This window comes from Strix aluco, chromosome 1 (genome assembly GCF_031877795.1).
Source record: "Strix aluco isolate bStrAlu1 chromosome 1, bStrAlu1.hap1, whole genome shotgun sequence".
In the NCBI taxonomy this organism is placed as follows: Eukaryota; Metazoa; Chordata; class Aves; order Strigiformes; family Strigidae; genus Strix; species Strix aluco.
The window spans coordinates 152,105,341-152,123,666 of record NC_133931.1 but is presented as its reverse complement, the minus strand read 5'-3'; the positions used below and the strand labels follow the sequence as shown (position 1 = coordinate 152,123,666).

Below are 18,326 nucleotides of genomic sequence, written 5' to 3'. Positions count from 1 at the left end.
CACTTGGCATCTTCTGATGGGTACCTAGTTAAGACACTGTATTAAGAACCCGCATCCCCTGAGGGTGTCTCTAATGTTGTTCTGCAGAGGGACTGCTTTAAAGTTCATAGATGCAATTTTACTGTTTCCTATTACATGAAGCTTACAATTTAAATACGTTGCTTTCTTTATACAATGTTCGCATAGGGAAATGAAGCAGTTCTGTGGAACTGCTGGATTGTTACATCTCGCGATTAAAGAATACCTGGATATGAACTTTGTCGCAGCTAATTACATGACATACTTGTGTTTGGGTGGGGCTTGTAAAGCAGCTTTATCACAGATTTCTTCTAGTGTCCTTAAAGTGCATCCCTAGAAAACACGAAGTACAGCACAGTGCACGATTACATACTGGAATTGGAAGTTTACTTCTGGAGGTGAGAGAACTGCAGCTCGTATATGTGTGTGTGCATGTATATATAGATATATATATATATAAATCCCGCTTTGCTGGACACTATAAAAGCAGCAGTGCGGGCCACGTTTATCTCAAATACCATCCTACCGCCTTTTCCCTCGTAGGAAAGGGATTCTCACATTTGCGCCGCAAGGCCTCAGTGGTTTCACCTGTTGAAATACAGATGTCATTTCAAATCACGTGCATGCCTAAGCTTGGCTTTCTTCAATGGTGAGGGTATTTGCCAGTACTTCAGTGCAGGAAGATGCTGGAGTTGTTTGTGTTTCCACATAGGCAGTGCTATAACAAAAATTACCTAAGGCTGTGTGGTGGGTTGATACGCTGGTTAATTGGTGCTAGCTAGCATTTTGTGAGCTGCTCTTCTGTTTTTCCCTCTCTTACAGAGGCCATTTTAAAGCTTCATCTTGTTACAGAGGAGCTTTTTGTTTTTTTCCAACCCACTGTGGAACCTCCTAAGAGCACTTTTTGGTCAATAGAGCACCCACGATTCTCAACTCTATAAATAACTGCTACAAATAATGGTTGCTGCTGTCTTCCAGAAGTGCCCAGTCGCTGATGATGGGGGTAAGGTCTTCCCAAATGCAGCTGTCGGCGTTCATGCAACGGTTGGAACGCTTTCCCTCTTCAGTCTCTTCCTTATAAAAGTTACTAGTGCCCCCAGGGGTATGCACATGGTGGATGCTGCCACCAGCAGCCCGATCACGGCCAGGGCGTAGCCTGGGTAATCCTTTGTCACCAGCTGCCCCTGCAAGGGAGAGAAGAAGCTGTGGGTCTGGGGGCCCTGGAGGCAGGTCTGGCACAGCTGCACGCAGGTGCCTGAAGAGGACAGTGCCCAGGAGCACTTGCTGCTGGAGCAGCCCCTGACTGTCCTTCGTGTCTTCTGTGTCCGACCATACAAGCTTAAAATTGACAATAAGAACAGAGCTGCTGACAAAAATACAGGGGAAAACTGCTGCAGGCTTTGGTAAAGAGCAGATTTTGGCTTGATCCAGGTTTCTTAATGAGGTGGCTCAGCCCTGACCTCTGTCAGGCCTCTCTGTTCCTCCCCCAGAGCCTGGGGGCTCACGCTGACACAGGCCAGGCCCACCACGGCTCCCAAATCAGCAATGACATGAAAACATGTAATTTGTTTCTGTGTGCTAGGAATGTTTCCACAAAAGGTTATGAAACCTGTGACTACTTATCCAATAATAATTTCTCTGTGATAAATACACAGTTCAGCATTCATACAGAAGTGTTTTGGCCATGAAGAAAAATGTATATGGAAATTATGAAAATTATTTATTCCAGCAGCAGCTCAGTTCTGTTAAAATACCACTAATTTTGTTCAAAATACTACGCTTTGAAAATAATTTTTCTGCTTAAAGTGTATTTTCTAAGATGATATTTGGGTCTTCAACATGAATAAAATTTTACTCTTTGAAGGGGTCAATTAAGAATCGTAGAGGAAAATTACTCCCTTTCACAAAACCATTGCATCGTTGTCACTAGTTTTACCTTCCCACAAAATTAAGGGATGGCCCCAACTCCAGCTGCAGTTTTGTGGAACAATGTAGTTAGGAAGGAGGGCTGTATCCTTGCAGGAATTAAGGAAAGTTTAAAAAAAAAAAACCCAAACCAAAACTCTTTTACCTGTGTGGCATCCCATGCTTGGTATTGCAGTGTTCCTGTGAGGATATAGTCGGTGAGGTAAAATATAAATAAGCTTATAATTAGCAAAGGACTAGCAAAAGCCCACATAACTTTCCAGTACCAGTTTGGCTTGCGTCCAATCATGGTGTGAAGATCTTTCTCAAACCTGTTTTTAAAAAAAAAAAGATGTATTTTTGAGAACAGCTGCATATGTTCAGTCGATACCTTGATCTGAGTTACTTCAAAACCACCTCTAGAATTAAATATGTGAGATGGGAAAGGGGAGTACAGTTGACCAGAAGAGTAATGAGCAGAGAGGTTTTGTCTGAAGAACTGGCTCACCAGGATCATATAGTGAGGGTGAAAAGAGAGCAGGGCTTCTGAGAGGATCCCAAACTGCAGAAGAGGAGCGGGGGGAACCCAAAACTAAACTAGATGCAGCAGGAAAAGTCCCAGCGAAATTCTGCCTGGAGCACAAGTTCAGACTTACTGGTGTGAGGTTATGGAGAAAAGCAATAATGCTTAAGTACTGTGGAAAAAACACTCCTTGGTTTTGTGTAGTTGAGTTGTTCTCATTGCTGCTATTTGACTGTCTTTGATGTACTGATGCTGGGGATGGCACCTAAAATCACGCAGGAAACCTGGATCCGACTTGAAGGCTTTGAACTCCTCACCAAGGACATAACACCCGTGTACATGTACATGTATTGTGCTAGCAGACTAACAAAGCAAAAACTACAGCCTTCCTTTAGGTGCCCTGAGCGCAAACACCTCTGCTGTTTAAAACTTTTCGTGATGCTGAAGCTTGCTTTCACCTGCAAGTGATGACTTGGGAGACCAGCGATGTGCAAGGTGACCATCTCTGAAACCACTTACCAGCACCATTGTCCTCGGGCTGAATTACTGTGAAAGGAGGAGCAGAAGGTGCTCTTGAGACCAAAGCCAAGACTTGCAGGGAGCAGCGTGTGTGGCTCACTAGTACTCCCCTGCCTGCAGAGAAGGTGGCAGCCCGGCCTGGCCCCCACGTAGCCCTGACCCCCTGGAAGGGGTCTGCAGGGCAGGGCAGGGCAGATGCCCATCGCCTCGCTGACACCATAGCGTAGGAGAAAAATGTATCCCGAGGCGGTACTGTTATGCTTGGCCAGTGGTCCCTCCCCCAGCTATCCCACTATAAAGAAAGGAGTGTTCAAGCTTTTACCTTCTTATCCCATAGATGTAACACACTGCAATGGTTTCTACCAGCACGATGAGCAGCAGTGAGAGGGTGGCTGCATAGTCGTTGAATATGTCAAACCAATAATTTCCAGCCTCCATGGTGAAGATGAGGCCAATCACACAGTTAATGAGACACACAACACCTGCATGGATAAAACAGGGACCCTGCTGTTACACCTGGAAATCTAATTACATGGGGGAAATGTGACTAAAAAGCTAGTGGGATTTCTACTCATTTCTGTCAGGGAGCAGCTTTCTCAAAGGAGAAGGGTGGGTTTTTTCCCCTTTGGAAAAGACCTGCCTCTGCTGGTGTATCCTCCAGCTGCTGCTCCTCAGACCTGCACAGTCACAGCACACCCACCCCAGCAGGCTCAGGACAACCTAGTCCTGGCCATGGCCTTGTCGCGTTGTGCGTGCAGTGTCTGCTGTTACTGCTGGGCATCCAGCTGAAACAGCTTTTAAGGTGGGACAAGGGATTTCCATGCCCAAAGGGGAGCCCCTGTCACTTCTAGCCAGAGGCTGAGGTGGTTCGCAGTCGGGATACTGGCGATGCAACTGAAGAGCCACAGGTATCTTGACATTTGTCCCGGCCCTTTGAGTTTCACCTGTCAGTAGACACCAGTCTGAAGGAGCTGGGGTGTGCTGGGGAGCCTGCAAATACGCAGCCACGACTGCCCTAGTGCTTTGAGGGATTCCGAGGGAAAATGCTGTACAGGCTGGGCAGGATTTCCCAAGGGCAGGCGAACCCTTCCAGCAGCGTATTTGATATTCCCTGCTCCACCTGAGGTCAAAGAGGGACCCTCAGCAGCTATGGGACACCAAGGCTTTTGCACCCACGTGTGCTCCCACTGCAGGGCCTGTGCTGTGACATGGCACTTACCCGAGATCACCTCCTTGGGGAAACGGGCAGCAATGACCCTGCTGTCGGTCAGCGGCGTGAGGATGGCGGCGGTGTTTCCCAGCATGCTGCCGATGCCCAGCATCAGCAGCATGACGAAGTAGAGCACGGAGTACAGCTGGGGCACCTCCATGTTTTTGATGGCTTCAGAATAGATGATAAATGCCAGTCCCGTCCCCTGGACAGCCTGCCAGCGAGAAGGGGGAAGTGAGTTATGGGCAGCTCCCCAGCTCGGTCAAGGACATAAGAACAAGGACATAAGAGACTGACCCTGTGCCATGACAAAATACACCTGTGGTGGTGGTTTTGCACAGCAGGGGGGGATGAGATCTCACCCAGCTCAGCTGCTAATGACCCAAGTGAGCCCCTTGCTGGGCTGAGCCAGCCGCCATCCCAGTGCAGCAATGAGCCCCACCGCAGCCCCTGGCCAGGTGGCTCCTGAGGGTGCGGGATGTGCCCACGAGGGGCTGAGGGGCTGCCGGGGCTCGGTGGGAGGAAAGGAGAGAGTGAAGCCCAGGTGGCAAAGCGGCGACTCACCGTGTCGAGTTCAGCTTCCAAGCTGCAGTTTTTAAGCTGTGGTGATAATTGGGCGTATTCCTGCGGGTGGGTGGCCATGAGGTAGTCCTTCATCTCGCTGAGGTTGTCTGCTGTTAAAGAGCCTTCCTCCAGGTCAAAGGCATTCATCAGCAGCAGGATCACCCTGCGAAAGATTACGGGAATTTAATGGCTTTCAGGCCAAGGTATAAAATCGAGGCTGGTTATATACCTTGTCCTCTTCTCCTTTGGTCCCCACGTGGGGATGCTCTGCCGACCCCAGGGCTCCATTCTGCCTGGGTAGGAGCCACGGCAATCCCAGCACAGGGCTGGGACACGGGTAACCTTGCACTCATCTCTGCTTCAGAGGGAGCAGCTCCTGCACCCACACTGCCCCTCCCAGGCAGGTATTTTGGGTGCCAGCCAGTGCCAGCTGACGTCTCTTCCCCTTTGCCCTCCAGTCTCATGTCCACACCCCACTAATTTAATGAGCCTTTTGGCAATGAGCAGGGACTAGCAGCTTGGTTTCCTCTCTGGTCAGCAGATAGATTGAAAGCTGTAAAAAATACGAGTAAAAGTGTAACTGCGGCGGGCCCTGTGCCAGGGACTGCATGCGAGCTTGCTGCCTCGGGGCACGATCCTGCAGGCTGCTGGGCACCTCCAGAGCATTGCTGCCAAGGAGGCCAAGCTCCTGGCACAGGGCTTAGCCTTAACGGGGGAATCTGAGCATTGCTGCATTTTATTAATCAGCCCCCACGCACCCCCTGAAGCGTCTGACCAGGGCACAGTGGAAAGTGCCGCTGTGACTTGCCCGGGCAAACTGACCCTCTCAACCTGGCCGGCGCCTGGAAGCGGCACCCAGGTGTCAAAAGGCAAGCCATCTCTGACCCGTCACCTCAGCCTTCATCGCTTTAAATAGCGCTATTAGCTTTATTAGAGCAGTATCAGATCTGGTCTTGGGTCAGCGCTGCGTGCTGTCATTTATTTACTTCCCCTCTTACCTTCCCCAGAACAGCCTGCGGTGGAAAACAAGTGAAATATCAGGCTCTTACTTGCTTATACAGCTTTCGTAGTTAAACGTCGCCTTGAAGCCATAGATGGAGAAGGTCACAATGCTGGCAAATATGGACGTGGTGCTGTTGATCAGCGAGACGATGATGGCGTGTCTCTCGCAGTTGTTGCTGGGCTCATTGTAGCTGGCAAACGCGATGAGGCTGCCAAAGCCTAGGCCCAGCGAGAAGAAGATCTGTGTGGCAGCGCTGATCCACGTCTTGGGGTTCGACAGCTGCTCCAGCTGCAAAACCATACGGGGAGAGCAGGAGTGTGAAGCTGCACAAGGATGCCCGGGACCGGCCCTTCCAGCCTGCAGGGGACAGGCCCCTTCGTGCACACATTTTAGCTCGGGGGTGGGTTTTGGGCAGGGTTACAGCTCAGTCGAAAAGTAATCTGCTACAGGTTATGTTAATGGGCAGGTCTTCTTCTGCAGGAGGAAGCAAGCAGCTCATGGGCACCATGGCAGAACAGCCTCCAGCCACTCCCAGCCGCGGTTTCCAGCTGCCTGACCTAAGCTACTGCTGCAAAAACTCAGTATAAGGAGAAGGAACATCACCACTTTTTAAAACCCTATGTGTTCAGTAAATAATATTTCATGAAAAATTCAGTATGGTTGTCCTGTACCTTTGGTGTGAACATGTAGACGAGCCCATTCACAGCACCGTGAAGCGTTAATCCTCTGATGAGGTATATGATGAGGACGCAGTATGGCAAAGATGCTGTTACATAGACGACCTGGGGGAAGGAAGGGAAATACCTTGGTCTAAAGAATACATAAGACAGAGCTAATCTACTGTGGTCAGTCTCACTTACTTTACATAGAAAATTTCCATTACTGTGTTTGTTACCTTGTATTAATCTTTAAAGAAGTATTTTCAGATAAATCTAACTTTAGATTTAGGTTTTAGGGAAAAGAGTTTTTATTAAAAACTGTGCTATTGTTCCCAGGGTCTTCTTTTTGATTAGAAAAATAAGAACAAAATCTAAAATATTTGCAGCATTTACAAACTCAGTTCCGCAGCATTTAGTGGAGTAACACCAGTTTGCAACTGTCTATAAAGAACTCATTAGGCAAAGGTCATCATCCATCATCTGCTCTAGGAGAAAGGCAAGCAGACGTCATATAAGGTCAAAATCAAACTTGAATGAAACTATTTCAATTCAGATGTGAAAAAGACTTTAACTTAACGTAACCCAGATGGGGGATGGAGGGAATTAAATCTTTCAGTTGTCTTCCATGAGCTTTTGATCAAACCCCTGAATTTGAAGCTAAATGTTCAAATCTCCACATTGGAAAAAGCCACTTGTGGGGAAAAAAAAAAAAAAAAGGGAGAATCCAATCACCTACTCTTTGCTGGGATGTACCCCAATGGTTCACCCAGAAACTTACATGAAAACTAACTCCTTAGAAAATGTGCCTTCCCAAGCTCATGGGAAGAGAATCGGCTGGGTAATTACCCCATATTCCTCCCATTTGCACCTGCCTGCGTTGCCAGCTGGCATCTGCCTTTCCCTGCTGCAGGCCTGCAGATGCAGCAGCTTCGCCGTCCCCAGCAGGACAGCCCTGCACCCGCTGCCCAAACCTGCTGCTGTTCCTGCACAAGGGGAAGCCTCCTGCGCTCCCCGTGACAAGACCCTGCCTTCGTGATGCTGTTTCAATGCTCCTTGGCTATTTATTTATTTATTTTTTGCCTCCAAAGCCAGCTGCAGCAAGTTTAAGAGGTTATTCTTAGTTTACAGTCTCTTGGCTTTTGCATTTGGCTAAGACGATTTGGGGATTACAGCCCTCAGCTTGCTTCTTAGTGCAGACTCAGCTGGGACAGTGGTTTTTTTCCCCCCTTCCTCATAACTTCTAGTGTGAATAAAGTGAGAGAAAATGCCTGGTAGATGTCCTTTTTTGTCTTGCAAAGACCAGGGAATAGATGTCTCCTGACATGTCTCTGCTGCGGCAGACAGCTTTCCATAGGGCCAGCAGCCTGGTGGATGGTTTTGCAGCAGAGGTGGCTGCATATAAAGGACTTTTGGGGATTACTTTTTTAATATCACTCAGTGCTTTAGTTGAGTCTTCTTCAGTTGCAACTTAACAGGGTGGCAGAGGCAGCAGGGCTGGCTGCTCCAGGGGGGATGCCATAACCCCAAGTAACAGCAGCCACGGACGCTGTCTTTTGTCACTCATTTCTGCTCCCCACATCCTGCCCCGGCTCGGTGGGGCTGTGCCCGCCTCTCACCTTGCCGGTGGACTCGGTGCCGCGGAGGATGCAGAGGTAGACCACCAGCCAGGCCAGAGTCAGGCAGAGCGCCTGCTCCCACTGCACGCTCCCGCTGGCCTCCAGCGACGGGGAGATGTTCAGGGTCTGCCGGTACCAGAAGTACTGGGTGGTCGACGTCTTCTCGCACTCCTCCTCATAGCCGGTGCGGTTGCTGTTCAGGGGGCAGGTGGCCCACGGCAGGGGCTCCTGGGAGAGAAGGGTGTGGGGAGAGTGCCTGCTGTCAGCACGGCGGGGAGAGCCGGGGTGCCGGCGGGGATGAAGGCGAGGGCGGCTTTCTGCTTGGGCCTTGCTTGTCTCCGCGTTGTGCTGCCTGGGGCTGGGGATGACCCTGTCCCCTGGGGATGACCCTCTCCCCAGGGACAGACCTGCTCTGGCCCTCTCCCCTGGGGATGACCAGAGGGGTGACCCAAGGACAGATCTGCTCTGCCTCTCTTCCCCAGGGATGACCAGACTGGCTTTTCTCCCTGAGGACTGACCCCTCTGAGCCCGTCCCTTGGGGATGACCCTCTCTGATCCTGTCCCCCAGGGCCAACCCTCTCCCCTGCCTTCAGACAGACCTACCCCAGGGTGCAGGACACCGTGGCCACCAAGGCACATGCCAGCAAGGCATCACGGGGCTGGCCTTGACCTGCATTTTGTGGTGAGGCAAAGACACCCCAGTGCCCCTGCAGAGCCCCTGGAGGGGACACTGCTGCCTCATTTTTCACCCCAGAAAAGCCCTGGGAGGATTTCTGGAGCTTTTGCCCCTCCACCAAGCTAACAATGGTGCCATGTAACATCCAGCACTGATGCAAAGCCATCGTGACCCCCCAAGCCACACCATGGGGCACCCACGCACCTGGAAGGAGTGGAAGAGGTACCAGAAGGCCCAGGCGTTTATCACGTTGTAGTACATGGAGAGGAAGAAGGAGACAATGACGCTGGCAACACCTGCGGGCATGGAGGGAGGTGATCGGTCAGCAGCGGAACCCCAAAATGCCCAGGGGGGGCACTGCGGCCAGCCAGCACGGGGTGGGCTTTGCCTCTGCACTGCCCTGTGCACAGGGCGAGGCCCCACCACTGCAGTTGCCTCCTCCTCCCGTCAGGATTTTATACTTTAGCCCCTGGGGGGTGAATATTCAATGTATCGTTAAAATGTGCGTGTAAGCAAATTAATGATAGTTTGGGTTCTCAAGGTAATTTAATAACATAATAATGTAGCTAAGAGTGGGCATTGGTATGAAATTAAGGCACCACTTTATCACTCTATGTTGAGCATATTGGGAAGATGCTCTTGGGGTCAAAGCCCAGTGTAGGCAGCCCCAGGGGCTGAATTTAGCACAAGCCTTCACACTGTGATTTTGGCAGTCTGCCTGAGTGCAGGGGGGACTCACACCTCCAAGTCCAGGGACCCAGCACAGCGAGCTGGGGTCTGGCCCCAGTGCCCCGCAAGGGATGGGGTAAACGCATGCCATGAGGTGGCTGGATGACTGCTTCGCTCAGCCTGCTGGGATCCACTAAAACCCCAGCTCCCAACTGGTTTCTTCTCTGAAATGCAAAGTTCTCCATCCAAAAATCACCCATGTTCCTGGGGCACTTAAAGATGAAAACTGAGAACATACCAACGCCGCAGAGGTAGGGGCTTATTATCTTCCAGGCTCCGATGCTGCCCTGACGCATGCGCTGCCCCACGGCCAGCTCCAAGTAGAGCAGCGGCATCCCCTCAGCTATCAGCATGATAAAATACGGAATCAAAAAGCCACCTGCAAGAAAAGCCCAACAGACGGCCTTCAGCAGAGCAGCAGCATAATAAACACCACGTTACCCTGTTTGTGGTCAAATCACCCCATTAAGTGTCCCACGAGCTGGCTGGGGCTGGGTCCTGTCTGGACACCTTGTATATTGAGGGCACGGCCCAACGCTGAAGGACATCTCACCGGGTTTCAGGCGACATCCCAGATGCCAGTGGGTGCCGGGCACCTGTGCACAGGGAATTTTCCGCAGGCACTTGGCAGACCTGGGATTTCTGCTGTTAAACTGTGCTGATTGCCACTCCAGCACAACAGGGCTGCCCAGATGCTTTGTGGGCGGTTTGAGCAATGTTCGGGGCTGGGGCTGTTAAAGGGTAACTAATCGCCAGCCAAACCTCGTAAAAGATAATGAGAGAAAAAGGACAAGGGAAAGATTTACTTCATGTGTGGTGTTCTGCGGCAGAGCCAAAATGCTCAATGAAAAAGTAACAGCAACATCCTCGTTGAATAGAGTTTTGAGTAACATGTTGAAGTCTGACCTGGCTTAAAAAAAAAAAAAAAACAAAACCAAAACCAAAAAGCTCCCAAAAACCTCCATGCTGAGCCTGAAAGCACAAGCAAAGGGGTGAAGGCTTTTCCCCCAGGGTTGCACCTGAGGGAGCAGAGCCTGGGTCGAAGGCATGCAGCCTCCTCCTGCCAGCGCCTGCTCATCCCTGCTGCCCCTGCATGGAAAGCCACAGGGATGCTCCTGCAGAAGAGCAGCAGCAGGAATGGGCAGGTGGGCAATGAGGGAGGGGAAAGGACCTTCCCGCCTGGCAACCAGGATGCACTTCAGCTTAAGTTTATGCTGGAAAAAAAAAAAAATACAATCCTTGTCCTCGACTTGGGGCTCACTTCAGAAAGAGCTGCTGACTGAGTCAAAACCTAGATTTTTGCGAAGGCTTTCCTGCTTCCCTTTTTACAACAAGCCAAAAATATTTACGTAAATATCTCTTATTTAGGATTTAATCTGCAGCATTAACATTCCTTGCAATGGGCTCTGTGCAGCGCTGGGGAGGAATGAACTCCAGGCAGAGACTGAGGCAAAGAACTGGAAATAAACACTGAGCAAAAATCCGGTTTATTCTGGGAATTAATTTCCCACCTCCTGGCTCTCTCGTTATTAACAACCCCTTTGTTAGTCTGTTAGATAACTTCCTATGCTGTAAGGGAGCTGTCAGGGGTTTAAGAGCTCTCGTAGCTGCTCTGTCCCAGTGGGGTGCAAGCTGCCCCAGCAGCAGCTGAGGGGAGTTTTGCCATGTACCATGGGGAGAATGAGCGTTAGGCCCTTTGCGAAGGGCCTTTTCTGCCTTCCCAGCAGCATTGTCACATGCTTGGTGTTGGCTTTGCCACCTTGCAAGGAGGAGGAGTGCCTCCAGGCTTGTTCTTCACCCCACTGTCCCCCCTGCAGCTGGGGGTGCTGGGGCTGAGCCCCTGCCCCATGCGGATTTTGCTCCTAAGGCTGCTTTTCCTAAAGGGTAGAACCAAAATACCTCCTATAAGTGACTCAGGGCAGCCACACGAATCAGCTCCTTATCTGCTGTGAACCAGCACAGCTCCACTGACCTCCCTGCTCATTTACACCCGGCCTTGCTCCCTACAGTGCCAACCACCTGCAAAAAACAGCCCCCAGGCCAGACCCCTGCAGCTGGCACAACATGTGGAGTGTGCCCCGGGTCTGGTTGAGGCACTAGGCTTGACCAGCAGCACCCTCGCCTCTGCTCAGCACCCCGCCTAGTGCTCAGGGGCTTCCTCGCTCAGGGCTGAGCATTGCTGAGCGCCTGTCCTGCTCTAAACCCATCCCAGTGTCCTTTCAGTCTGGCCCAGCCTGCTTACGGACAGACTAACTGCACCTACAAGGTTTAACCCTCCCCCAGCTCTGCTCAGGTCAAGCTCTCTGGATGAGAGCAGGGAGAAGGAGGCAATCTGCTGATGAACAGAAAGGCAGGAGGTTGTAAAGTCTGAAATTATCCTGTTTATGAGTATCTTCAGCGATAAGGGCATACTGCTCTGCTGGGCAGGACCCAGACTGGTTCTGTGCTTTTCTATAAGGAAGATGCTAAACAAGCAGCTGCTGGCATCCCCCCCCTAAGCTCAGTGCCTGGCATATCCAGCTTTTAAGTTCCCAAAGCAATATTTTGTCTGCATGGGTTTTGCACCTGAATTCTTTTTAAGAGGGCAGTGAAAAACAATTAAGAAAAGCAAAGCCTGCTGTCAGGAGTTTTAGTTTCACAGTAGAAAGAACTGCCTCTCCCCTGGGAAATTTAACCAGGAAGGATAAAAATAGAGAAACCATTCTTATAAAAGCATGCTTTTCAGAAAATACTTGGGTTTATTTCATCTTTTTTTCAGGATAATCAAGTGTTCCAGTTTTGGTTACATCTCAGAGAATTTTCACCACCTTCTACACTACTGATGGCTGATAAGAAGAGGCTAAACCATGCAAAGCACCCCAGTGTCTGAGTTTTGCTGTCCGACATGATGTCTGACAAGAAAGGCTGCTACTGGACTAATACGTGCAGTTTAATTGCGTACAGAAACACTTGTATTTTAAACTTTGTGCTAGAGTTCAGTGTCAGACATGAAGTCTTTACCCTCAAAAGTATGTGTAGAGGAATACACGCAGAATTGCAGCATTCAGACTTCTACTGTCTGAACTGTGTAAGAGAGCTTCAGCCACTGCAGCATCTTTGTTTCTACTGTAACTTTACCCACTATATTACGTGGATTTTTCTGACCTGATCTCACAGAGCAGCTCTGATGCAGTCCCAGCACTGAGCTGGCATTTCAAAAACCAGCATGAACCAAGTCCTACCACCACGTGTGCATTTAAAAGTAAGCTACAAGCCAACAAAACAAGCACAAAACAAGTGCAAAACCCTTAAACATCACAGTGTGTTTCTTCCTGAAAGGAAGAAAAGGTGGAAGCAGACCAGAAGCAAATGAGGCAGATGCTCATCGTGTCAATGCATGGCTGAGATGGGTCCAGCACTATGACAACAGATGGAGTGTGAGAAGCAGTATAAAACTGGGATGTCTTATGAAGAGAGGCTCTTTATAGGGATCCTTCAAAACATGGTCATTAGCCAGTGTATACTACAAGAGATTATTAGCATTGTTTTTTAATTAATCTAATTAACTGACTTTTGATTTCTAAGGAAGAACATCTGTGGCTGGTATGATACAGACATCATCTTTCTTCAGTTTGGACCTAGGAGAAGGATAAACTTTCAAAGAGCTTTTTTTTTTTGGAGCCCAGAATGATTTATTTCCTGTTCACAAAGCTTCCCAGGAGGCTTTTGCTGTGAAACTCCTGTTGATTAAGGAGTTTCAGCCAACTTCAAGGCAGATTTGCAGCCAAGATACCACCTCCTAAAGTAAGGCTTTGTATAAAAGACAACACACTAATGACAGAAACTTGAAACCATACACCTGATCCTTGCATTAAATCAGTGTAAGCATCTCCCTTTCTCAATCTATTCCGAGTCCCCATATGTGAACCTACAAAGAACTGAACTAGTTTCTGATGCCTTCAGAGCGGTTCAATGGGACAAGAAAGTAATAAATTAATACCATGTGGACCTATATCTCTCATCCTACTTCCATCCTTTAGAAAACATGGGCCTTTCCACTGCTTCATTGCACTTCTAGGAAACAAGTGCCACTGTATTGGGCCAGCTGTCAGGTGAAAGCCTTATGCTAAAGAGTATGTAAAATAAAGCAGCAACAGAAGAGATTGCACACCAACAAACAGCCTGGCCTCCTGCTCTGCCCTGGGCCCTGCTGGGTGGACAGTCCATTAGCATGGACAACATACTTTGGGATTTAAAGCTTGCCACAGTCCTCCTCAAGGGAAGCAAGAAACATAAACCACACTTACCTCCTCCGTACATCTGACATAAGTATGGAAACCTCCACACATTTCCCAGCCCCACAGCATAGGAAATGCAGGCAAAAACGAACTGCAGGGGATTGTCCCATAGTGGCCGGGATTTCTCCATTGCCTGCTTGGAGGCAGAGGTTTCAGCAGAACCTTTCTGCCTTCACTCCTTCAGGTACTCTGCCAGCCCTGCCTCAGACTCCACGCCAGCCCGGCTTGGAGGGGAGGGAAAGGCGGAGGAGCTATGCTTGCCAATTCCTATCAAGCTTTTTAATTACTAATCTTATTAACAGGCACATACTGAAGTAGGAATGCTGGTAAATAGATTATAGACACACACGGAACTATAAAATTGGTACTTTGGGAGAACAGCTGCTTGGGTTTTGACTGGCATTTCTGGAAAGGATGTGAGCCCAAGGATTTTTATCGGCTCACGTGCCGACTTGTCACTGGGAGGAAATAACACAGGGGCTGCAGTCTGGTTTTGGAAACAGGACACTCCTTCCTACAGGGCTCTCTTCCCTAGCAGTGGCATTTATGTGTGCGTGTGAGGCACCAGCTTGGATTTGGTAGCACAGGGAAGGGGTTTCCACACCATTAGGACTGGGCTTAGTGGCTGTCAGAGCTGCCTTTTATTCCCAGTGTCCCCTGCCCTAAACAGGTCCTCAGGCATCCTGTCACTTGTGCCCTGGAGCTCACCCCAACCAGCCCAGCACACTCCCCAGTTCCAAAAGTGCCCCTGAAACAGTCCCTATCAGCCATGCGGGTCCCCAGTCTGCTGCAGCCTTGAGTACCACACTCCAGTTTGACCCTCTGGGAACATCACCCTCCCTCTATCTGTTCTGCGTGCATGTGACCAGCCTCTTTTCACCTACCTTCATGATTAAACCCTCGGAAATGAACTTTTCCGAGGACTTGCTGGTTTAAAATAGTTCTAAGCAGCAGGGACCAAATCTATACAAAGGCCACTGGGAAGAAGTGTCTGCGGCCCACTGTGGAGGCAGAAGGACCTAGGATGCCTTTGGGTTGTCTGAATGCACACTGAGATGCCAGCTCTGAACATGGACCCTGAGCGCGTGGGCCCCTGCCAAGGTGCACTTTGAGCTCTACCACTTCAGACAGGGCTCCCAGTGAAGGAGGCTGCTGGCAGCACCTGTACCAATAAAAAGGGGATGAACAAGTCCAACGACTCAGCTTCCTTCCTCTGTCTGTGTTTTTTTCAGGCCACGACTAGGCACCTTTCAGGACTGTTTTACACATAAGGCTCATTCAGCTGCTGTCAGTCCTCCAGCGCAAGGATCTTGCTCCCTGCCAGCGCCATGTGTGCTGCTCCAGCATCCCATCAGGCCCTGGCAGAGCCAAGGCATCCAGCTGCGGGTAGGGGTGAGAACCCCTGCCACGGGGCCCTTGGACATGAGCCCAAACTGCAGAGTACATCAGGCGGCGTTGTGGAGACCAGCAGAACTAAAGTAGCAAAGTCACAAAGTGGGACGACACGTATCTGCACGCAAGAAAAGGTGACTGCAAGAGGTTTATGCTTCTCCTGTAAGTGAATCCGTTCTTTACGGTGCATTTTAGCACTGCTAGAAATAAAGGTTGTCATTGGGAAACATCAGGGTATGGCACTGTACAGAGTACAGTTTTGAGGGAGCTTGTGGCTTTTCTGCAACATCCTTGCAGTTCTTGTCTTGCCCACAGAATTGCAACGTGCCAGCTAGCCCTGGAAATATGTCTCATGGGTAACCCTGAATTCTGCTGGAAGGAAAAATCCGAGGTAATTTTAGATCCATAAGCTATTAAACTGAAGGACACACACTGAGAAGCTACAGATATGTTAGCTGTGCCACATCATGAAAACTTTTGCAAATTATTAAAAAGTTAAATGTCCGTCACTGCCTGTGGCATTTATTACAGATTATGCTTATAAATAACTTCCAGCATTTAATAACTCGCAGACAGAACAGTCTTAAAAAATAGCACATCACTAACACTTGGGATGCTTCTGTGTGAATAGATTACTGCTACTGATGAGCATCATCAAGTTAAACATTTCCCTGCCTCTGTACCTCCTTCCCATTACATTTCAAACTAGTTTACTAATGGACTGGGGGGACTGTGCAGGCAGAGAGTTGTGGTGTCCTCAGCTCGGGTCAGGCCAGATGCAATGGAATGAACCCTTGCCTCTCTCACAAATGTCAGTCTGATGGGCAGTTCGGATCACAAACTACTGTGAGTTTGTTTAAAAGGTGGTCATGCACATAGGCACCCAGCAAAGTGCCTGTCGTCCTGCAGCTCTTTTAAATAAATGTATCTAAAGGTCTTTAAACAGGTATCACTCAGGAATTCTTGCTGTGGGACTTTCCATACACACCTCAGATAATCAATATGCTATTTCTGATGCTATTCAAGATTTTATCTCCTTTGAACTTCCTTCCTTTGGATTGGGGGAGGACTTGGGCTTTATCTTCAGACACTGAAATAAGCATCTAATAGACACATGCAAGAACTTTTGGTCATCCCACTGCTCATGTTAAAGGAGGATTAGAAAGAATCTTTTCCCCAGTACCTAACAAGTTTGAGAATGTGGGGTTTGGGGGAGTGAGTGAGAAAGGTAGGGGTTCATATCCACAGCAGGCCAGGGACTGATGGGACAGCATGAGCTGTCCCAACCCTATGTAAACCAGATCAGAAGATGGAAAACAAAGCAAAGAATCCTGTTTCTCACTGAAGCAAAACTGGAAGTACTTAGGTGAAGGTACCAACTAAAAATTCAGGGCTTGCATCTCTTGATGCCAGTACAGTAAGAAGCCAAGCACCTCTCCCAGCTACATAAAGTGCAGACAGAAAGGGAGTCTGGGGTCTTAGCAACAGGTTGGGGACGATGATTCAAGGGTGTGAGAGAAGCTTAACAGTTCTGTTGGTGAAGAAGGCAAAAACAAGGGAGGAAGGGATAATAAGCAGCAGTGGAAGAAATCTGGTATAGACAACTCCTAGATAATTCTACCAGGTAGCCTGGACTTCATTATGCTACATCCAACATGTAGGACTATAACCCCTAGATTTAAAAATAAACCCTCTGGGCTTTCCTCGATGAGTCAGACATGTGGGAGGGGGACAAAGTATCAGCAGGGGCTGGCTCTGGTGTTCAGTATCTGCCATTCCTGGGGCACCCTCTTCCAAATGGAAACATGCTGGCTGTTAGCATATTAGATGATCATCAAGGGGAAGTGATGGAAGAGTCTCCACATCCTCTGCAAATGTTTAGTGATGCTATCAAGGGAAGCAGATATACAGCCAAGAGAGTAGCAGCTCCTACATATGTTTGGATTCACTGTTCACAGTTGCTACTCAGCTCCATGCTTCCTTCCTTTAGGAGAAAGAAAGAATCCAGCTGGATTTCCAGATCTTTGACAATTCATAGGCCATGACAACTGGGTGATTGCTTGTGGGAATACAACAGAAGATTGGTGAGGAGGACTCTAAACACGTTCAAGTGGCTAGCGGCTGGGAAGTTGAAAAACACATATATCATATTAATTGTTGTTTAGATTTGTGTGCTTGAAGGGTAAAATGCCTGCATTTAAACAACGCAGGCCTGTGAGAGACTCAGAGGCACCCTACTGAACATCCTTGAGATTCCTGCCCTGCTGTGGGAAAGATCAAAGCACAGTGGAAAAATACGCCTGTGAAAATCCCTGATACGTACAGGCAAAAGCAGCAGGTTTTAGATCTTTTCTTTCTTCTTCTTCTTCTGACTAGCAAGGACCCAGCTCCACGGTGCCTGCGTCCCCACTCGTGTGCCTCTGCCTGGGTGCTGCTGTGGAGATCCCCTGGGTCGTGAGTTAACAAGAATAAATTTACTCTTTGCATTTCATCCATGTTTTTGTGGTTGTTTCTGCGTCCTGCCTGTGCCAGCTCAGACATTGCTCTACGTGTAATTTGAGATTACAGTTACTCCTCTAAGCAGTTATTATGACTGTAATTATTCCTTCCAGCTCACCGCTACTACTTGCTGCTTAGTTCCAAACTGTAGATGATGCCCTTAAGGTCTGTACTCTGAAGTCATATCCAGCCTCTTAATCACTCTTAAAACTGTTTTGCATTACCTCAGCCTCCCAAGAAAGCCTGAGAGGAGGCCCTCTTTTTATTTTCCCTGCTTTCCTTCAGCATCAGAGCTCTAACCATCTTCTGAGTAAGTAGTTTTTTAGGCTACTCCCTCCACGAAGGTGCACTCAATGCATATCTGATTCACAGAATTGCACTCAGTTCACTCAGACCTCAGAACTGGCCTGTGTAAAACAAAAATAGAAAAGATACCTGGCCTATTTAGTCAGTTCTTCTGCTTGTCTTCTGCCAGTTCACCCTTTCTCTCTGTCAAAGCTTGCCTGCAGCTTGGGGAGGTCTCTGGGCAGCTCTCTTGTTCACCAGCAGCTGTCAGAGTCCTGTGCCAACCACTCAGCATCACCATTACTTACAACGGATGCTCCAAGACTCTACATTAACAGGTTCCTAAAACTAATAATTAAAAAATAGTTAAAAGTCTCTAGATACTAAGACTGCTGAAACAGAATGACATATATCTACCCACCTTTATTTGGAGAAGAGTGGACTCCAAACA

At 48.8% G+C, this 18,326-nt stretch overlaps 1 protein-coding gene across 3 annotated transcripts; it reads right to left on the bottom strand.

Moving 5' to 3' along the window:
• Window positions 1–96: 96 nt before the first annotated feature.
• On the bottom strand, window positions 97–17,533 carry SLC6A20 (solute carrier family 6 member 20). 3 transcript variants are annotated; one of them, XM_074840449.1, is made up of 12 exons: window positions 13,709–13,841; window positions 9,661–9,801; window positions 8,898–8,989; window positions 8,018–8,245; window positions 6,414–6,524; window positions 5,789–6,030; window positions 4,740–4,902; window positions 4,185–4,389; window positions 3,288–3,447; window positions 2,211–2,255; window positions 2,090–2,124; window positions 97–1,202 (listed from the first exon to the last, which is right to left on the bottom strand). In XM_074840449.1, the coding sequence occupies exons 1-12, from the start codon at window positions 13,827–13,829 to the stop codon at window positions 967–969; spliced, it is 1,779 nt and encodes a 592-aa protein (XP_074696550.1). In that variant the 5' UTR covers window positions 13,830–13,841; the 3' UTR covers window positions 97–966. The 3 variants fall into 3 exon arrangements, with proteins under 3 accessions (XP_074696550.1, XP_074696559.1, XP_074696541.1); XM_074840458.1 differs by lacking the exon at window positions 13,709–13,841 and adding an exon at window positions 17,415–17,533 and having other exon boundaries at window positions 2,090–2,255; XM_074840440.1 differs by having other exon boundaries at window positions 2,090–2,255.
• Between the last annotated feature and the right edge of the window lie 793 nt (window positions 17,534–18,326).